The sequence below is a fragment of the Cuculus canorus genome, chromosome 2 (assembly GCF_017976375.1).
Source record: "Cuculus canorus isolate bCucCan1 chromosome 2, bCucCan1.pri, whole genome shotgun sequence".
NCBI classification, from domain to species: domain Eukaryota; kingdom Metazoa; phylum Chordata; class Aves; order Cuculiformes; family Cuculidae; genus Cuculus; species Cuculus canorus.
In genome coordinates this window covers 53683567-53705503 of record NC_071402.1, presented here as the reverse complement: position 1 = coordinate 53705503, position 21937 = coordinate 53683567, and the positions used below count along the sequence as shown (strand labels likewise).

At 38.3% G+C, this 21937-nt stretch overlaps 1 protein-coding gene across 1 annotated transcript in view; it reads left to right on the top strand.

Annotated features, from left to right (window-relative positions):
* Window positions 1-21937, top strand: part of LAMA1 (laminin subunit alpha 1) — a 104243-nt gene that overhangs the window by 10236 nt on the left and 72070 nt on the right. The window contains exons 2-3 of the mRNA XM_054057816.1: window positions 11933-12103; window positions 12439-12551. Coding sequence (XP_053913791.1) covers window positions 11933-12103; window positions 12439-12551 — 284 coding nt within the window. The remainder of the gene's footprint in view (window positions 1-11932; window positions 12104-12438; window positions 12552-21937) is intronic.

Sequence of the window (21937 nt, the reverse complement as noted above, 5' to 3'; positions counted from 1 at the left end):
GAGCACTGACAGCAGTTCAGAAGAGAACATTTTAAAAGTTTGCAATATGGGTTAGGTTTTTTTCCCTCTTTACTTTTACATCTTTAAAATTACATTTTTTCAGGCATGTATCCTATGTGACACAAGCATCTTTGATTTTCATGAAGGCATTTACTATAAAAAAAACCAAGGGTTTGAAGGTGGTGTGGATTTGAAACAGTGTGCAATGAGTGGCGCGTTAATAATGTTTTAAAAAGAGAGTTGCAAGATGTGCCCTGTACATGGTTAGCCTGTGTGCCTGGAGACCAGTAGATAAAAGTAAACCAAGCATGGTGATTTACACTTTCATTTTGTTGCCTAGAGTGAAATACCTAAAGAAAAAGAAAAGTAGCAGGATATGTTTTACTCTTTGCAAAGATCAGAAGGCCACCTCTACAGGATGTGGAACAGTTGATTATAACTGAAAAAAAAGCAGCTCTACAGAGGTTATTTCCCAACTAACCATTCAAATTAGAGATGTGAAATCTTGTCCCTAGAAATAAGGGAATGATCAGGTTTTTTGCATGCCTTCAGTGTTACTCAGTCGCAAATTCTCTCCTTTCAAGCTGGAGGTCAGCCCCTCTCTCATACCTAGGAAGATCTGGCAGTGATAGGAGGCTGCCTGCGCCCTCATGACGGCTTTGTGCCTGCTGGAATGAAAACATTTTTCTCCTGTGACTGAAAAAAAACCCATGTGGTTTTGTAAAACAGGAGAGTTGGTAGTTCTGAGGTGCCAAAAGCTCTTCAACTTGAAATACCTTTTGCTTGTTATTGGGAAAATTCCACTTATTTTGAATAGAAATTGAACTTAATCCAAGGCAGTTGCAATTTGTAACATTAAGATAGTGCATCTATTATGAAAGTGAAAAAAATACCGTGTATAAATTTTAGTTTTATGTATGGCTGATGAATAACAAGCTTCAATGACTAAGTGGAAAAAATACATTTCAGTGTTTCTATGTAGCGTAACTACTTGCTGTAAAACTCAGATTATGATCACAAGGAGATGCCAACTGCCTCAAGCAGTCCTTCTTTATGTTTACATGGGAAAAGTAGTAGTAACATTGTTTGATTGTTTGGATACTCAGTCACAGAAATTACTATGACCACTAAACCTTTGCAATTCTTTTCAAGCTCCGATCTTAGACTTTGCAAGTGATAGATATAAATTTAGATTAGATACTTGGCTCGTATCATCGTATTTATTGTATTATAATAAATGAATCAGTATGAAGCCCAAAACTGTATTTTTATGAATGCAAATTTAACTAGGGTTAAACCTTGTCAGAATTTTCATTTACAAGGAAGTCTGTTGCCCGAGACTGAAAACTGATGACGGGAAAGAAGCTCAAGGTGAGTTGTTTCCTACTGAGATAGGCATAGTAAAAGATTGGGGTAGGGAAAGCTACTTGAAATCCAACATCAGTAGGAACAAAAATGTTCTGCCTTTTTGCTATTGAGGCAAATCATAGGCAACAAATGACTGAAAACCCTAGTCTTTGACATGTCAATCACACTGCCAGTATTATTGTCATATTGATCTGAGCTGATACTGTGTCTTAGTCTGCATATAAGCAAAACTGACGAGACACTGAACTATTTAATAACCATGGCTTGTGTTTACTTCAAGTTTGAGTAAAAATCATTCCCAACATTAAGGAAAAAAAAAAACCCTACTGTAATGCTAAAAGAGAGAACAACCTCTAAACCAACAAACACAATTATATAGACTCATCAACATGTGAATAAAGCTTTTGGGTGAACAAGGAAGAACTAATTTCATTGTATGGCAGGTTTGTTCTTTCTTGGCAGTCTGCCTATCCTTCAATTTTTGGCTCTTTTGCTTTAGTGTAAATGCTGTGGCAATTTCTGGGCAGATTCTTGAACAGGCCAACCCCATACAAAAAAAAACAATATTTGCAAGACATGACTTGATGGAAGAAATATTGATTGAACTTTGAAAGTGCATGTTATATAAAGAACACTCACAAATTAACCATCTTTTACATCCAATTGTATGATCTGAAGCTGACAGTACAATTAGATATATTGCCCCTTAGTTTATTCATAATCTAAAGGACTTTGTTTTAGTGTTAGAATTCAGTCTAAACTAGTACTTACCCCATTCCTGGTGTTATAACCTCAGTATTTGTGTAAGAAAACGTTAGTTACTGCATAACTAACAGAGGTGACAAGCTTCAGGTTTTTTGTGCAGATGTATTGGTGTTGCTTGGCCTTCCTTTATTTCTAAACGTTTAATCTGGATGTTTTGGTTTGTGTGTGGTTTGTTTTTTGTAGACTTTTTTTCAGTGAGTTTGATAGTTCCCTAATTTTAACTCTCTAGCCTTACAATGCTGCATATCAGGATATTTAGCATCTTGCAATTAAGACTTAATTGGGATGTAATGTTTTTTCCCCCTCTGCCTTTACACTTAGCTTTCCATTGCCTTTTATGATTAGCATGCTGCTTCTTACACTTTGAAATCTAAAATTTTGTTAGGTTTCCAGCTTTCTGCCCAAATAGTTTTCCCTATTCCAGTTATCTGCAACATTATGGCCATCAACTTGGCTGTTTGATGGTGTTTGAGAATTTAACAGAAGACTTACAAGTTATGCCGGACTGTTGCTCCTTAAACTTCACAAACTGTATGGAGGAAACCAGTGGGGGGAGAACAGTACAGTTGATGCTGTTTTTCTGAGTGTCCTGGTTTCAGCTGGGATAGAGTTGTTTAGCTGCTGTCTAAGGACTAAACTATGATACTGCGTAAGTAAACGTTTGCATTCTGTGTTTCCAGACAATTTCAGAGACTGCACTTTTATTAATTTCCAGTGTTATATTTTTTCCAATATATTTTTGAACGTTGGATGTTAATTAGCATAGCACCTATCCCAAGGTAGACAGCAATAGGTAAATGCTTATTGATGCAGTACCCCGTCTCCATTAAGGCTGTCAGTAATAATGCTGAATGCACATAAGCAACAGCTGAATGCGTTTGGCAGAGAAGCAGTTTGCAACTTGGACAGAGGAAGGGACAGGGTTTGGTCTTCTGTAGCTCTCACAGTTTGCACAGTTCAAGCAGAATGGTTTTTATCACATTAATGACTGTATGAGATTTTTTGTTGTCATTCTTCTACTGCTCTATTTAGATTGTTTAAGCGAGATTTTCAAAAGCTTTACAGAATCAGAGTTGTAAAGTGTTCAGCAGATTGCTCTGAAAGGAAGTGTTTATGAGCATATCTGTTTTACAGATAACCTGAGCTCATCCCAGGGCTGATTTGGTGATTACTTCCCTTTCATGACTGACCAGGCTGCAGTACAACAGAAAAAGATATTTTATTTACCTTATCATGCAATGCAAACTGAACTGTAGCGCCTTGAAAAGAAAGTAAAACTTTTATTCTGGGGTGTGTTAACGAAACAGTCAAGAATTTAAGAAATTATTCTACTCCAGTTGGTGCTGATGAGGTCTGAAAAGCCACAACATTGGAGAGAAGCAAGCTGCCAAGAATTCAGAAGGGTAAGAGATTTAGAAAATTGACTGTGGAAGATTGAAAGGGTAGTTTACTTAGTCTGGAAAAGAGAAAAGGGTGTGTGATAAGAGCCTTTCAGGTAATCAAAAGCTGTAATCAAGATCATGGAAGATTGTAAATGAAGCAAAGAGGACGGAAAATTTATAACTTCTAGAGTGATAAAACACTAGAGCAGGCTTGTCAGGGATGTTCAGGAATATACCTCTCTGGAATATTTTGGGCACAGAGTGGACAAATTTACAAATCTCTCATATTGAAAATTGAATTAAATAAGCGTAGTCTACCCCTGCTAGTGTTTGTGATTGACGTTAGTTTTGCTTGACAATATGAGAAGAAATACAGAACAGGTGTTAGGAGAATATAATAGTCTGTCATAGTAGTGAAGTTTTATTTTAATCTGAAGTAGTTTATTCTCAACATTGCAAATTAAAGTTCGCAGAGGTTCCGCTAATAAAGCCATACCCCCTTGTTAGCATCTGTAAACTGTGTGTTGTGCTAGCAGAAATTCTGCTTTCTATAGGGCTACAGAAAAATGAGTGATCAGTTTTCAAAATGGTTTCTAACTAGTGGCTGGCTACCAAAGCCAGTTGTCTAAGTTGTGGTGAAGCTTTCAGCTTTTCATATGGCTTGATGGCTGCTGCTAATGGATGTTTTTAGGCAATGTCTCCAGAAAATGAATTATAAAGCCAGTTAGATGTTATATCACAGATTTCTTGTTGACTCTTAAGGACAGGGAATTAGTGCCTTAATTCCTGAAGTTAGAAGTTAAGGATTTCAGCCCATTTACTTTAAAGAAATCAGCCTAGATTTTCATTGTGATTATAGAGTAGGATTCTGATTAAAGTGCATGGAAAAGGTTAAGCTAGGGACATTGAATGGTAAAATAAAATGAAGGCAAATCTATTAAGCAGAAAAGGAATCTGAACCCAAGCCCAATAGTTCCAGGGCTTTTATTTAGTAAACTCATTTAGTCCAAAACTTGACCAAGTCAGAACAACTAAAGTGTAAACCTGTTCTATTGAAAACTGTCTGAGTATGTTATAAAGAATGTGACCATAACTTCTGCAGTGTAATACTGTTACATATTTTATACGTTTTAATATTTGGTGACATTTTATTACATTTTATCCTTAGCCCCTTTTGTTGTCCTAAAGTGCATCAAACTATTCTGAACAACTGCCACTGTGTCCTCTGTAAATATTTTCGGTTAAAAGAGAATCTAATGCTTCTGAGCAAACTTCAGCATTGCCTGCTTGTTATGAATCACTGATTGCCTTACATTTTTTAAAAGCTAACTTGCAAATGGGATTAGACCCCTTCAAGTATTTCTGTGTTCTGAGAAATGACACAATAAAAAGCTCATTGTTAACTATGCACACATCAGCTTTTTAAGTCCTGTCTACTTTGTTCACTTGCGAATTACTTCTTTATTACCCTCAGCACAAAAAAGCCAAAATACATAGGGAAAAACAAAATTCTTGCTTTGCTGAATGTCTCAGTTTCTCACTTGAAGTCTATTTGGAAGTCTTCATTACATAGACTAATGAACAAACCAGAAAACATTGTCACTTTCTGGACTCAGTTTTTTTTTCTTGCTTCAGATAATTTTTTTGTCTTTCTTTCCCATCAGTTTTTGTCTCCTGATTTCTAAAAGAATAAAAATAAAAAACTCTGCCTAGGCTTTCTGGGGATATCGAGCAGATTACTGAATTTAGATTCAGTCTTAAATCCGTCCTTCTGAAAGAAGTTTGGCCATCCTTACTGGATAGATCAGGATACCGTAAAGTATTATCATCTTTATTGTGTTTAGTGAATATATTTGCTGGTATAGTGCAGACTATGGGAACTGGAACTCTTGTGTATCCTTCTCTTTGTACAACTGTTTGTAAAATAAATAAACTTAATCACATGTGCCTCTGCTAGAAAGACTGCTATTCTGAGGAGTGTTTCCCTTTCTCCACATGCCATCTGTAAAAAATGAAGTAGTACTGTTTCACCCTGCCTGCCAGTCACAGTGTGAAAATCCATAGTCAAATGTGGTCAAAACCAGACAATGTCTGAATTTTGCCAAAATGCACAAATTAATGTTACCTCCATCTGAAACAGAACAGTTTTGAAAGACTTATCAATATCCTGAATGAAAAAATTGTTAATGGGGAGTGGAATTATGGCTTTGTTCACATCTGGCTATACAGAATCCAGCCAGGTGTATTAAACTAAGAATACTTTTTAAAGGTGAGAGAATAAATTATGTCTAAAAAGCCTTTGCTGAATGGCAGAGAAGGCCAACACATGCATGCGGTTTCATTATTTCCATGATTGATGTGTATGTGTTGTGGTTTGACCATGTAGATGAAATGTAATGTATTTGGGGTGCTTCTGTACATTGGAAGGCTATCTGAGCCAGACAAAACATTGGACTTTAGGATGTGTCACATTGTCTGTGAAAATACTATGGAGCTGATCTGCTTATTCACTGCTCATGTGCAGTGAATCAGGTATATCTGGAATGTATCACTAGATGTGCACTGATAACAGTTGAAGATAACAAATATGCATCCCGCTGGAGTAGCCAGAACCCTGGAAATGTCTCAGATACTTTAGAGTCATCCTGGAGAAAACTTCAAGGTTGCTTGATAGTCTATACCTATAACAAAATCAATTAGCTGAAAAAAACTTTATAAAACTACAAAAAATTAAATTGAGTCTTCAGGGAAGATGATGGTACTTGTCTCTAGCAATGAGGAGCTTGTAAGGGCTTCTGTGGACCCTGGGTTTGGGTAGAATAATTCCCAAGGAGGTGTAGGACATGATCAGGCATAATCCTCATGACAGAGGGATAGCTATCTGGGTTGCGGATGTCTTTTGCTTAAGCGATCTTATATTTCAGTCCATAATGACTTTTAATCATCAGCGCTTTGTTTCTGCCTCAACAGGATGCATGTTCCAACCCTCCCTATTAATTCTGAAGGATTAGAGTCCATAAGCTTATTGAAACACACGAAATAGAAGTTGACTACCTCATCTTCAGCTGTCATTCAAATGCATTTCAACAGGCTTCATTGTGAATAAGCCTTTCCTCTGACTTTTGGCAAAACATTAATGCTATGTCCATCACCACAAAGTCTGCCAGATGAGCTATGCATGCAATAAATTCATCTAACCTTTGGATTCTTCTGTCTTGTCATTACTTTAAGAACTGAGCATTGTAGAGTGTCAAAATGTTAGGTTCTGCCATAGCCATGTTGCAGACCACCTTGTTAGGAATTTGATTTTCTTTAATTTCTCTGAACTTGTAACGTTTTGCCCCTGTAGGAAAGCTCTGAATGGCTTAATTCTGACATTACTTACTTAAGTTTTCAGTTTTCCTGTGGTGCGTTTTAGTCATGCATCTGGCTAAAATCAAGTTCTTACAGATAAGAGCAATTTGCCTGAACATCTAATAAGACGATTGTGCTCCACAGTTGTGCTGAACTGCAGTGAACCAGTTATTATTTCTTAAAGTCAAATGAGCATCTGTATGCTATTCGTTTTCTAGTGTTGGGTAGTGTGTGACTCTGGCTTGGGGCAAGTGGGCATTGGAGTAGCTGGAAAGAATGGTATTAAATAGTTTGCCTTTCCATGAAAAGAGGTGACCAGTAGTTAGAGTAGTTTAAAATAAAAATTCTTCTAGCTTTTCTCTGGACCATCACTGTCTCTTGTAAAATGATGAACAGTAATTTGGAAACAGAGATGGGCTTCATGGTGGAAAGAAAAAGTAGCAAGTACGCCTGCTATATGAGGACAGACTGAGAAAGTTAGGTTTATTTAGCCTAGAGAAGGGAAGGCTCTGGGAGACCTTATAGCAGCCTTCCAGTAGTTAAGGGAGTCTATAGGGAGGATGGGGAGGGGCTTTTTATCGGAAAGTGTAGTGATAGAATAAGGGGTAGTGGTTTTAAGTTGAAAGAGCGTAGGTTAGATATTAGGATGAATTTTTTTGCTGTGAAAGTTGGTAAGGCACTGGAACAGGTTGTCCAGAGAATGCATGGATGCCCCATCCCTAGAGGTGTTCAAAGCCAGGCTGGATGACGCTTTGAGCAACTTGATTTAGTAGAAGGTGTCCCTGAGGTGGATTGGAACTAGATGTTCTTTGAAGTCCCTTCCAACCCAAACCATTCTATGAAACCGAATATAGTCAGACAAACTAGATTAATGAGCTGAGAATTCTACCACATGAATCTGTTGCTGTCCATATGGAGATTTCTCAAGACTTGTTCAAAAAGCCTCTTTGCTACAATTGTCTGTTGAGGTGGAGCCTGACAGTTCAGCAGTGAAACTGAGGATTTGGTATGTAGCACTTACTTTCCTTTCTAGTGGGAATAAGTATGATAAGTCCAACTCAATCAATCATTTGTGCTGGACTTTAGATAGCAAACTGTAAAAGTTACATCAATGTATTTAAGAATGTAAACAATATTTGCTAAAAGTTCAGTTTAATGATATGTGGTATCTTCTGCCAGAGTTTTACATCTCTTATGGCTGCTTGGATTTTATAGCAGGATATGATGACATTCACCTATTTATCTGTAAATGGCTCATTCAAGTGAATGTTTCTGTGATTGCTCATCTCTATCATTACTATCTTTTCCTAAGAGAGATAAATATATATTTTACTGGATCATTTTATTCTTCTCTTTGGTTTCTTTTTGTGTTTTGTTTGTTTGTTCATTCATTTGTTTGTTTTCTGGCAGAGGAGCATCTAATAGCTCTTGAAATTTTCTTAAAAATATTTTCTTAACGTGCTGAATGGCTGAAGAACAATGTTCTGTAAAGATAAATTTACCTCTTTTTTTTTCATTTTGTTTATCCCACTTATTGTTTCTTAATAGATCAGCTTATGCATCATTCTCAGTCTCTAGTGAAATCAATGGACACACCTGCACAGATTGCCTTAAGACTTGATTGTGTTCAAAAGAATCAGAGGTGAATGTAATCAGCTAGGATATGAAGAGATGCAGTACCTTGCAGGATGAAGTAACAACTTATTTATTTGAATCCTGGGGCAGAACTGCAGTGCAATTCAGTTGGATTGATATGTCCTTTCTTCTTATCTCTGTGGGACTCAGAAAACTCATCGAGAGACCCTAAGGTTATCATACCATTATTAAGTTTGCTATTAATTGGCAAATTTTAAAAATTCAATGAGGTGCTTAATGACAAGCAGACAAAAGGGCTCAGTCCAGCATGAATGGTGTGATGACTTGATCTTGGGTTCTGGAATGAAGCTTGGCCAGCACAGCACTTGCCATCAGCACTTTTCTTTAGAGCTTTGCCATTCTTTGGCACAGTCTGTTGCCTGAAGGTAATTGTAGGCAAATTAAGCCACTGTAACAAATGACCCTTGAAAGAAACAGCAAGGCTCTTGTGTTACTTGAGTGAAGGTAATGAATGGCCTGGAAAGTATTGGATAACTCTTCAAGACTGGCTGATAGGAACCTATGTGAACAGCAATGAATTCTGAAGATTCTATATCTCTGGAGGGTAATATAAAGGTAGGTACTCTCTTCTACCATTGCTCAGTAGGAAAATGCAGGGTGGCATTTCTGCTTTGCCTTCAACTTTAGGTCTGGAGCACTGCTGCACCCAAATGGTATTAGGTGAGATAAGGCTACAGAAAGCATGTTACTGGCAAAAGAATACTACCAAAGTCTTCAGCATCCTCGTCTGCATCGGATGTAATTATAATGAAAACAAGGCATCCAGCGTAGTCTGGATTTAATTTAAGTCAGGATTAAGGGGGAAAAAAAAAAAATCATCTCCCTCATAAGTTTTGAGTATAGCACAATTGAAAACACACAGTTTGTTACCCATACTATTGTACAGAGAGTTAGGATTTAGCTATGTTTTCAATAGCTAAAGCCAAGGTTTAAATAACACTAAAACTGTTATTGAGGTTTTCCAGGGTTGTGCAATTACTGGGCAAGCAGACACTTTAAGTTAAAGGAGTATTTAATTTCATCTTGTTGAGATGGACTGATAAGAAAAACAAGGTATTAATATTACAATTTCTTGTGGTGTGGAAGGATTTGTATAGTTTTACTAGTGAAAAAGTCATATATTTTCACAAATAGGAATGGATTTTTTTTAATTCAGAATTTCTTATAACAAAAAAAAATTAAGAACCCTTTTAGAAATCTGATTTTAATACCTCCCTATTGCAACAGTAGCAATTCTTGCCATACTCTTTATGCGTCATACCAAGGCTCTAGCTCTGATTTCAGCCCATTGTGTTTAATCTCGAAACACAGGACTGTTTTTCCAAAACAGTTTCTCTTCTTCAGTTGCTTTTGAGAGGAAATAGAGCATCCCTCTTATACCATCACCATGCCAGAAATAGAAGATTTTTTAGCTCAGGAGGGAAGTCTGTAAACTGGTAACCATACTTAGCTTAACAGCGCTTAACTTTTTTCTGTTGCATGCATTATTCTTTAAATTTAACCAGTAGCCTTCAAGCTAAAATAGAACTTCACTCCTTTCAGAAAATACTAAGAATTTCTGATCTGGTAGCAGTAACCTTTTAATGTTTCATATGTTGTTTCATTATTCCAGCACACGGGAACAAACACCATTTGAATGTTCGGTAAAATGTTTGTATGAAGATTAATAAGTGGCAAGAAAAACGTCCCTTAGACTTTACACAGGCCGCAGAAAATCCCAGAGCAAAGGTCTAAAATGCAATCCTTAAAACTTGTGAGTCCAAAGAACGTTGTTTGGAGTGGTGGCATTGCTGCCTCAGAGGGCTCCACTGGAATGCCGTTTTCCACAGCAGCCCAGTGTGTGCCTTACAGTTCCTTCTCGCTTCTGGCAGTGGGCCAGTTGTCCTCCTGGCTTGGATCAATTCAAAAAGTGAAGAGAAGGTTTAGTAACTATAGCTAACCTTAACTCTTGTGTTCCTCAGCAGTAAAACATCCAGATATGGAGGGTAGGGAGGCTCTGCAAATGGACCTGAACAGGCTGGACTGCTGGGCTGAGGCCAATGGCATGAGGTTCAACAAGGCCAAATGCCGGGTCCTGCACTTGGGGCACAACAACCCTATGCAGTGCTACAGACTGGGGGAAGAATGGCTGGAGAGCTGTACAGAGGAGAAGGACCTGGGGGTAATGGTTGACAGCTGACTGAACATGAGCCAGCAGTGTGCCCAGGTGGCCAAGAAGGCCAATGGCATCTTGGCTTGTATCAGAAACGGTGTGACCAGCAGGTCTAGGGAGGTTATTCTCCCTCCGTACTCGGCACTGGTGAGACCGCACCTTGAATACTGTGTTCAGCTTTGGGCCCCTCACAACAAGAAGGATGTTGAGGCTCTGGAGTGTGTCCAGAGAAGAGCAACAAAGCTGGTGAGGGGGCTGGAGAACAAGTCTTACGAGGAGCGGCTGAGAGAGCTGGGGTTGTTTAGCCTGGAGAAGAGGAGGCTGAGGGGAGACCTTATTGCTCTCTACAACTACCTGAAAGGAGGTTGTGGAGAGGAGGGAGCTGGCCTCTTCTCCCAAGTGACAGGGGACAGGACAAGGGGGAATGGCCTGAAGCTCCACCAGTGGAGGTTCAGGCTGGACATCAGGAAAATATTTTTCATGGAAAGAGTCATTGGGCACTGGAACAGGCTGCCCAGGGTTGAGTCACCTTCCCTGGAGGTGTTTAAGGAATGGGTTGATGAAGTGCTGAGGGGCATGGTTTAGGGAGTGTTAGGAATGGTTGGATTCGATGATCCAGTGGGTCCTTTCCAACCTGGTGATTCTATGATTCTATGAAATAATGGCGTTATTGCAGTCAGTGTGCCTTGAGGGCTGGGGACACATTGAGGGCCATGGGGGTTTCCTGCATGGTCAGTCAGGGCAGGTCCTGACAGCCTGGGCCAGTCCCATGAGCCCAACCAGGAGCAGGTTAGCTGGGGGGACACCAGGGCAACCCCATCCCCTGGCATCAGGCACCTTCCCGGGGATGATGGTGGGCTGAGGCTGGTGAGCAGGGTCATGGGCAGGTGGGTAGTCCCAGCTCGGCATGGGAAGAGCTGCGTGGGGAGGTGGATGTCCCTCCTCTGACATGGCTGAGGCAGGGGCTGATGGCCCCGAGGGGCTGAAATTAGGTCCTGGGCTACGCTGGGAGGAGCCGTTGGATGTGGTCAGGGACAGGTAGGGCTGCAGCACCTCAGATTATGGCAACTGATATGCTATTGTCAGTGTGATACGATAATCTTTTCACAAAATAAATTGTTTTCATTGTATTTTCCTGTATTTCTGACTCCTAGATGCTTGTCGTGACACCCTGTATCTTCAGAGACCTGTCTTATACCCATGTCTGTATTTTGCTTACCCTGCAATATGACTGATTATTACTACTTCTTTCAAGGCCTGTTCCCTGCCATTCTGAACCTGGCCAGCAATGCTCACATCTCCACTAATGCCACCTGTGGGGAGAAGGGACCAGAGATGTTCTGCAAACTGGTGGAGCATGTCCCGGGACGACCGCTGCGCAACGCACAGTGCCGTGTCTGCGACCATAAAAGTGCCAATCCCAAAGGCAAGTTTTTTGTGGTTTTGTTTTGGTTTCATTGGCCTGTGTCATTCTTTTTGACCCTTCCGCTTGAATACAGGGTGCATTGGGGTGAAACACTTTTTACTGTTAGTCTTGCTACTACATAAGTGAAACTGTCTTTGGGTAAAGGGCTGACAGAAAGCATGAGCACTTTAAATTGCCTTTAAGCACCACAGAGTCCAGTGACTGGGGCAAGATTTTAGCTTTCACTTCTTTAGGACGGGAAAAAATTGTGCTCAGTGTGAAACAAATGTGTTGCATTAGAAAAAATTCAGTGAGATGTATTTTCAAGATATGTTTATTTTTTTGCTTTAAAACAGAGCAGCATCCAATTTCCAGTGCAATTGATGGTACTAATAACTGGTGGCAGAGTCCTAGCATTCAGAATGGGAGGCAATACCACTGGGTTACCATCACCTTGGATTTAAGGCAGGTGAGTAATATTTAGGTGAGTGTCACTTATTGTATGTGGGATATAAGCCAATACAATTGATTGCAGTTTTTCTGTGTTTAGGTGGTAGAATATTTAGCAGATAGCCATTTAGTAGCACATGGAAAGCTAAAGCTAATATGAAATGATTTTAAACAGATGTGTTTTTCAATTATTTTTCTAGAACATCTTGGAGATTCCATTTCTATCAGGCTGTAGTGGAAATGACTATGTTTGTAAGCTGTAAATTATGGGCTGTTTTAATTTGTGGCACAGTACCGGTATTTTATGTGCGAATGAGAGTGTTTACGTGGGTGTTCCTTCTATCTTGATAACCTTCCTTTGCCTGACCATGCTGTCTTTTCTAAGCAATTTTTTTTTCAGAGTATTGTCATAAGTGCAGATTTTATGTGTGAGGATGCAACTGTTTCTGTTTTTTAACTGTAACTATCAGCCTGTCACCTGATCATCATACAGTTTCTCAGTAGAAGAATAAATGTTTTGTAGTAGGACATGGTAGAAGCTTTAGATGTTTACTGGAAAAAAAACAGCACACGATATACTTCCAAATATGAACTCTTTTAATCTGTAGGTATTGTAACTCAGATACTGAGTTTCAGACAAGGAGAGAAAGTTAAGTGGGATTATTGTGTTCACATCTATTACTTCACATTAAATCTCAAACTCTTCTGTTTAAATTTCTCAGTATATTTTTGTGTTTATGTTAAATACATAAGTCTATTAATACAATAAAATGGTCAGATCAATATGTAAAATGCCAGAATGTTCAATTGTAGAATCTTCAGAACCTTGGAAACACAGATTTTTTCTTAGCTGAGGGTCATTCTTCAGGACTAGAAAGCTAAAAACCCATAAAAGAAGGCGAAGTTAGTGTTGGTGAAAGGAAAGTCAATTTGGCACTTTCTGTGCTTGTCTTTGACTGATTCTGATTACCATCTTGTTGGAAGGAGCACTGGGAAGAAATATTCTATATTACATCTTCTACAAAATTTTGCTGTCAGTTGTTCTCATGAGTTAAGAATTATATCTCTAAAGTAGTGATTTCTGACCCTGGAGAAAAAATTGGTTCCTCTGTTTTGGCGCTTCATGGCAAAGCTTGGAGGGATTCATCAGTCTTAAGCAGGAGAGGCTGCTTAATGCTTATTTATTGATTCGTCTATTAGACATGGAAGAATCAGAAGTCTCGTGCTATCTACATTGTTCCAAGATAAGACAAAATAATTTGTGAAGAAAATGTGTTTTTCTTAGCTTTTTCTTGTTGTTTTGCTTTGAACAGATCTATACATTGGCCTATCTAAGCTGTTTGAAAATCATAGCTCAACAATCCTTTATTAATATGGGGATGCTTCCAAACTCTGGAAGAAACTTTTTTGCTAAGAAATACATACTTGATGTGTTTGGTTGGTAACAAGATTTTGCAAGTTTTCTAGAGCTTGCTTGAAAGTTATTTTAAAGATTAAACCAGAAGATTTAACTTTGATGTTTTGAAATGAAGCATGGGTTAAATGAGAGCCTAGTTTGCTCTTTAATTGTAAAGTAGAACTGTTAGGAAACTAATCACAGGGTGTCTTTTGTCAGTGACAGAAGGTTTGGATAGCACTTTCTTGTTGTTTGAAGAGTTGGCTTTGTGTTTGGTTTGTAAATAGACAAACAGGAAGGAAAAATGAAGGAGGAGGGAATGTCTTAGTTTTTAATCCTACAACATTTTCACTTTGGAAGCAGACCAACTGACCTGCCCTCTAAATCTTTTATTCCTCAGCCTTAGAGCTGTTGATGTTTCACCAAATACATATCTTTCCTCTCCTGAACCATGCTCGATTTCACTAATTCGATTTGAAAAGTTTCCCCCAAGGGGCCTTTCTTCTGTGTTTTCCTTAGAGAGTTTGAGAGAGAGAGAAGGCATCTAGGGCTATGCAAACTGAATGTAAATTACTGCTCTGCAAGAAAGGATTTGGTTAATAGAGATTGCTTGAAGTCAATGAGTTATTAGACCTGACTTGGTGTGCTTACTGTAAGCAAGTCAACACAAGTAAAAACTAAGGTGTATGAAGGACCTCGGTGATTTTAGTAACCCTTTACATAATAAATATGCTTTAGAATGACTTAGAATACTTTCTCAGGGCCTTTAAAAGTAGTCCTGAAAGTCAGTACCTGCCAGCTATATGTGTTGCAGTATATGTTTAGCATTGGTTCTGCTTATTACATTTCAAGCTTTGTGCATTAAATCTGTCAAGAAGTACATTAATCTAAATATGTTCTTTTAACTTTCCTTGCCAGAATATAGACAATATTCACACCCCTTTGTGATGTGAAGAATGACCATCTGGACGTTATTTATGTTTTCCTTAGTAATTACCAGAAGTTCTAGCAGTAAGAGGAACGGATTTTTTCTTGGGATTGTCACCAGTGTACCGTTTAGATACAATCGGGCAATTGTGTTGATGAGTGCTGGAACATAGCCCTGGCTGGCAAACATGGGGAAGATTCCTTCATCTGGTGAAAACTGGCTCCACTCCAGTTTACCCTAGGTGAAGTTCTGGCCATAGTCTGTCCCCTGTATGTAGCTGTAATCATCTCTTGGCTCAAAACTGAAGGAAGCGGATGATATTCTTTCAGCTAATAGTCAACATTGCACTTAGTTTATTTAATCTAAATACAGCTGGAATGAAGAACTGTTTGGTGGAATCTTGTTGAGAAAAGAGCGCTGGCTAATAAAATCAGTATCCAAATTGCTGTTTTGATCTTTGCAGTCTCTGTGCTATTTACAACTAATGCTAAGCGTTTTATAAGGGTAGCAGTGGGTACATCATGAGTTTTTAGCTCATGTGGATCGTACAACTAGGTATATGTATTCTGGTGTGCCTTTCAGTCTTTCCAGGACCCAGATGTATGATAATCTTCCCTCATACTCTCTCCTTTAAATTTATGGCAAAGCTCCAGAACTGGGGAAAGAGTAGTTAAGCAATGAGTTGCAATATTAATGTAAAAGATACCAAGATTTGATTTATGACCGTGTGCTTCCTGCAGTGGCAATTCTACAAAAACAAGATATACAGCAGCAGTTTTAGGTAAAACCAGCATTTTTGCCTGAGTTCAGACTCCTCAGGACAGCTACTTTGTGAAATAATAATGAATTAAAGGAAGTGCTGACTATTAAAAGTGTCAGCAGTGTGATCAGGCCAGCTGTAAAATATTTCTCTGTCACACCATTAAATGAAGAATATTTCCTTCACTTTTATTACTGTGCCTCAGACTTTTAGAAATATTTGAGGGTACTTTATACTAGGCATTACAGGAAGGCACAAGTTTGTATGTCGCAAAGTTCTTGCACTGCGAAGCTAGACCAATTGTTCTTGGAAGACCATAGTATCAAGTTGAGAAAACATTTCCACTTCTGATAAAGTCATACCTTGTGAATGTTTTGCGAGTACTGGATTACCACTTGAAGGCTGCTGTAAGAGTAATTTGTAGTTTCTGCTAATAGAATGTAAAAAATAATGAAAATTTTATAACATGATTTGTACAGAGCTTTTATCTTGATACCATTTGGAAAGAAGAGATTTATGTAAGGAGAAATCCTGTGCTGATGTAGAAAAATATTATTCTTTAGACTTCATTGGTCCCATGCTAATTTAGTGTATGTGGCAAGCTTTCTTAGAAACCTTTTGTAACTTTGTAATACTGAGGATGTAAGATTCAGAATGCTCATCTGTACATCTCAGAAAACACTTCTGAGTAAAAGAAATCTTTCTTCTATTGCAAAACAATGTTTGCACATGGTGAATTTAGGTCTTAAAGAAAATGTAATTTAGGAGACTATAAATTCTACTAGGTTTTGTTTAATTTACACTTTTACTATCACAGACTCTTCAGAGCAAAATATGCAATTGCTGGGCCTGACAGTCTCTAATAAGAGCCTGAAGCCATTTTTATCCCTTAAAAAGACGTTCCTGTGAACGATATAGGCTAAGACTCAGGATATCCTTTCATGTAGTGTTTTAGTCTTTGAGAGTTTGCACAGATTAATTTTAGACTTTCTGGACAGTAAAATGAAATCTTACTCAATCTTCTCGTCATAGAAGACGTCAGAATGCGTCAGAATTTGTATTTCAACAGAAAGTTTTACTGCATACAGTTCCCATATAGGAAGGCATTTATTACAAATAGGGGTTTTATTATGTTAATGATTTCCCATGTAGAGTAAGCAGTAAATTAAGGGGGAAAATATATGTCAGACAAATGCATTCAGATATATTTACTTCACTTTTAAAGAAATATACCTAGGTACTAATTTTAGAGCTAAGGAAGGAAGTTTTGGAGTAGCAAAATCAATTTATTCATTTCAATATGAAAAAAATTGTTCAATGGATGTTACATTTTAGTCCATTGATTGACAGGCTTTTCTGGTAACCAGGTTTATATGTCCTGACAGCTCCGAACGGAATGGATTTTGTGGAGTAATTTTAGTTCTAATAAGCATTTTGACCACAGGACTTCTCATGCTGTTTTGAAAAACATACTTAGCTGTTTTTCAGACTTCATTTCTGCACTCATCCTAAAGGAAAGATTTAGCTGAATTTATAAAACTAGAAGGAACCAATCTACCAAGAGCCTTGCATTCCTCCAGGCTAGTTCATTTTGCAGTCTTTGGCATTATATGGTTTATGTTATGCCAGTGTGATTTTTGTAAGGAATACAATAGGATACTGAAAGTGATCCCAAGGTCCTAAAATTGTATCCTCCTTTCAGGTGTTTCAAAGATCAGATAGAGTTTAGATTTGAATCGGGGCTTAGATTTGAAATAGCAGTTAGTATTTCTGGTTTTAATAGGTTAAAAATTTCTGAAATATAGAAAAAAAACCCAACAGTGTGTTGGGACTCATCTTTCCCTTTAGCATTTCACTTTTGGAGCCTGGGGCTGAAATACTTGTAGATATAAACAGACAGAATCTTCCCTTACTGTTGTCACTATTTGTGTAAATTGAAAAGTGGAACAAGAAGTCTTTATCTAAAAAGACTACCAGGGCTTGCCAGGGCGTGTGTCTCTGAGGATTGTAGAGCTCTGACCATGCCCTTGGAAACAGGGATTTTTGGGTAGCATCTGCTGTGTGGCAACTGCTGGCTGAGTTTACATTCTTGAGCAAAAATTATGCAAAATTTCCTGGTAAATAGAGGTAAATTTCCTGGTAAATAAACTTATTCAAGAATAATGCACTTGGTGTTGCTAGATCTTCATTCAGGGGAAACAAGGTCTTTAGAAAGGCTAAATAAAGCAGAAGTGTGTCTTGTTACATTGGTATTGCTGCAATGAAGAAGTTGTTCTTCAGAAGAAATTTATTTGGCAGGTCTCTATAGTTGAAATGCCTGTAAAACGACACTTTAAATCTATGGCTACTTGGGAATTGGTAGTTTGCTTGGCTTGCCATTTTTACCCATGTAGCTAAACAAAGAAATGAGTTCTGGGAAAGTTATTCCATTAAAATAAAGTGTGCAAATCATTAGTTCTTGCCACACAGCTCAAGTTTATCCATGAACACTGAATAGATGTGGAAAGTGGTAAGAAATTGCCTTTGGTTTTGTTGAAACCTGAAGAACTTCTGAAAATGGGTAAAGAAGTGCTCTGGGGATGTTTGAAAATTAGTTTGCATTTCAAGGAGTTCCTGGTTCAGATCCATTGCAGAGGCTGTCTATTATGAGGTCTATGAAGCCTCTACCTGCTGACATTCTTTAAAACATCTTCAATTGCAAGCACTGGGAACACCGTAATTCCTTCCTCCAACTTCATTCCCATGCTTGGAAGCATAATCCCTGAGAATATAACTCCTACTAATAGGTTGTCTTGTGACTTCACTGCAGAAGCACTTATACATATATTATTTCAGGGGCAGACAAATTTTACTGATGTCACTGATAGTCATTGTCCTCTGAATTTACCTGTGAAGTATTTTTGGGTAACTATTGGCTCTATGTTTAAATATGTTTAAGAGAGTTGAGAGGAACCAGGGGAAAAGAAGGAAGTGGTTTTCTACTCTGTGCATACTTAATTGTTTATAGAACTATTTACTGTTTTCTGAATGCTTCTTTGGGTTCATAGTGTCAAATACCTTCATTTCAGCTGTTCACCAACTGTAGGCATGCAGGAAATGTCAATCCCTAAATGTATGGAGTACCAAACATGGCTGCTATTTTTCTGGAAAAATGTTGAATTGAAAACTTTTAATTTATTGTATTGTGCATTCACTATTTGCAGAATTGCTGTGAAGAATTTTATCTTTAACTGGCTTTTGTCTTCACTCCTCCCTCACCAAGAAACTTGATATTTAAAATAAATCTAGCTTGCTTACTCTTGGGAATATCTTTTATTTCTGCAGCAGTGGCTGCAATTTGTGGTGAAGAGTATCTCATTATTTCCAGTTGGAACTGGATTTAAAACTAGCTACATCAGCTGCAGACTACAATGGGTCTTGAAAAGTCTTGATGTAATCAGAAGTAGATCATTTGTTGTTCAGCCAACTGTGTAATAAGTAGGGAAGTACTTTAGGTGATGGCAGCGAACAGAGAGGAAAAATAAATAAATAAAATACTAAGAGTTTTTAACATTTTCTAGCATGGCATTGGGAAAAAAAAATGGGGTTCCAGTCTTTCAACCACTTGAGAGAGATGATTGACCTGGAGGTTGGAGTTGCATAGCAGCTCCTGAGCTCAGCCAATAAAACCTCTCTAGTTTTAATAGTTTTCTGCAGTTCTCTTCTGTGATGGGGAAAATACCCATATAAATGACTTATGCCACAAGCCAAGTGTCTTAAGGTTAGGTATACTGAAATGATGATTCTTCAAATTCTGTTTGTGCATAACCCAGTGCAAAACGGGTATATAACTCAACTACCGCTAAACTGAATCAATGAAATCCAGATTGTATGTAGGAAAACAGTTGCTTGACTTGCAATCTGCCCGAAATCTCTTTTTGTCCTTTCAAAGCATGAATTTTAACATTTTTTTTTTTTTTTTCAGTTGGAGCTTATTGGCATGCTGTAGGTTTTATTTAAAAGGTGCTCTTCCGTTTCTGGAAGCTGGATTATAATTCCTGGTATTCACTTAATTTTGATAAAATGTTATGAGTGTGCTGAACAACAAAGGATTTGCAAATCTCAGAAATTTTATTTCTAGATACTGTAAGTCCATGACTAAACAGTGAGCTGGCTTCTGGTTTTGCTTACTTCATCTTGCATTGCTGAAATGCTTGTAAGTCAGTAGACAAAATCCTCACTTTGTGTAAATTTTCATATTTATTCAAACAACTGGAAATATCCTGTTTGTGTGTGCTTGATATCTCAAATAACAGAACTGGAGTGAATTATAGAATCATACAATGGTTTGAGTAAGAAGGGACACTAAAGATCTTTTAGTTCAATCCCCCTGCCATGGGCAGGGACACCTCCCACTCGTTCATGCTGCTCAAGGCCCCATCTAACCTGTTCTTGAACACTTCCAGGGAAGGGGCATCCACAACTTCCCTAGGCAACCGGTTCCAGTGTCTCCCCACCCTCATTGTGAAGAATTTCTTCCTAATATCTGGGCTAAGTCTTCCCCTCTCCAACTTATAGCCATTCCCCCTCATCCTATCACTACATGCCCTTGTAAACAGTCCCTCCCCAGCTTTCTTGTAGCCCCCTTCGGGTACTGGAAGGTCGCTATAAGGTCTCCTTGGAGCCTCCTCTTCTCCAGGCTAAACAACCCCAACTCTCTCAGCCTTTCCTTTTATGGGAGGTGCTCCAGCTCTCTGATCATCTTTGAAGCCCTCCTCTGGACCCGTTCCAACAGTTTCATATCCTTCTTATGTTGAGGATTCCAGAACTGGATGCAGTGTTCCAGGTGAGTATCTCACAGGAGTGGAGTAGAGGGAAAGAATCACCTCCCTTGACCTGCTGGCTATGATTATTTTGTTGCAGCCTAGGACACAGTTGGCCCTCTGGGCTGTGAGCATGTATTGCTATCTCACATTGAGCTTCTCATCGACCAGCACCCCCAAGTCCTTATCCACAGGGCCGCTCTCAATCACATCATCCCCCATCATGTACTGAAATCTGGAATTGCCCCAACCCAGGTGTAAGACCTTGCACTTGGCCTTGTTGAACCTCATGAATGCCTGAAAAGAAAATCAGACCAAGTGAATATCATGTTTCAAGTTACATCCGAATTTAATAAAAACTGAGATTGTCTGACTTTTTTCAAGGTATTAGATCTAGTAAGTCAGAATTTGAAGATAACTATCACCAATTTGATTTCCTTCTTATGTCTGCAAGATCTCCTACACAAAACTTTGTGCACTTAAAGGATGCTTTACTTCAAAAGTAGTTTCCTGAATTGCGCACACAATGCAATTACTATTTATCTCTGTGTTTGACAAAATCAAAATCTGCTTTAACATGGCAAGTGCTATTCTTACTCTGGCTTTAATCTTTTTCATGAAAAAACACCTCTAAAAATAATTAAATTTAAAATATCTGAAAGAACTGATTGTGATGAAATTGGAGCTCAACACAATATTAATACTGCATGTGCAGACAGGAATTATGTTGATTATACCATTTGACCAGGCAGTATGCTCAAGTGAGAATACATACATCTGACTGAGCTGGTTGAATCATATGGCCTTTTTCTTTATTTTAAACATGGTTTGGTACTATAGTGCATGTAAAACATTAAACTCCGCTAGGAAGTCTTAGGAATTTGTAAAGACAGTCTTTTTTAAGTGAAGTGATATAGTGGGTATTATGTAAGGAACAAGGTAGTAGCTTTGCAATAAGTGCCCTTCAGTGTTAATGTCTAATGTTGGGGCCAGTGCAGGTTATCTAGCTGCCATGGCAACGTCATTTAAAAGGTGATATAAACTTAGTTTCTGCTCTGCCTACTCACAAAAGTGTTAAAGAGTGCTGTTCTGTGGATAGGGATTTCACTTTGGATGCAGGGTTGTTAAAAAATAGTTGATACCTGTATAGCTTAGAGAATATACATCTTAAGAGTGCTACTGTTCTTAAATAAGATTATTGTGCTCCTGTTTGTCACTTTTGTCTGTGTGTTTTCAACAGTGTATGTAAATAGTCTTCTGTTAAATGACTTAACACAGAATCAAAATGGAACGCACAGAGATTTTTAATATAGGGTGTTAAAAGCTTATTAGAAATGCTGTTGCTGGTAGGATTAAACTCCAAGCTAAAATGTGAGACAATGATTTGTTTGGGCTACAGCTGTTTTGGAAAAAACCCAACTCACTTCTTTGAAGCCCTTGGTGATCAAGAAAAGCTAAATAGCACATTTTCCATAGAATGGGTGTTATAATCAAGTAATCCTGAAATGTACCACATAGA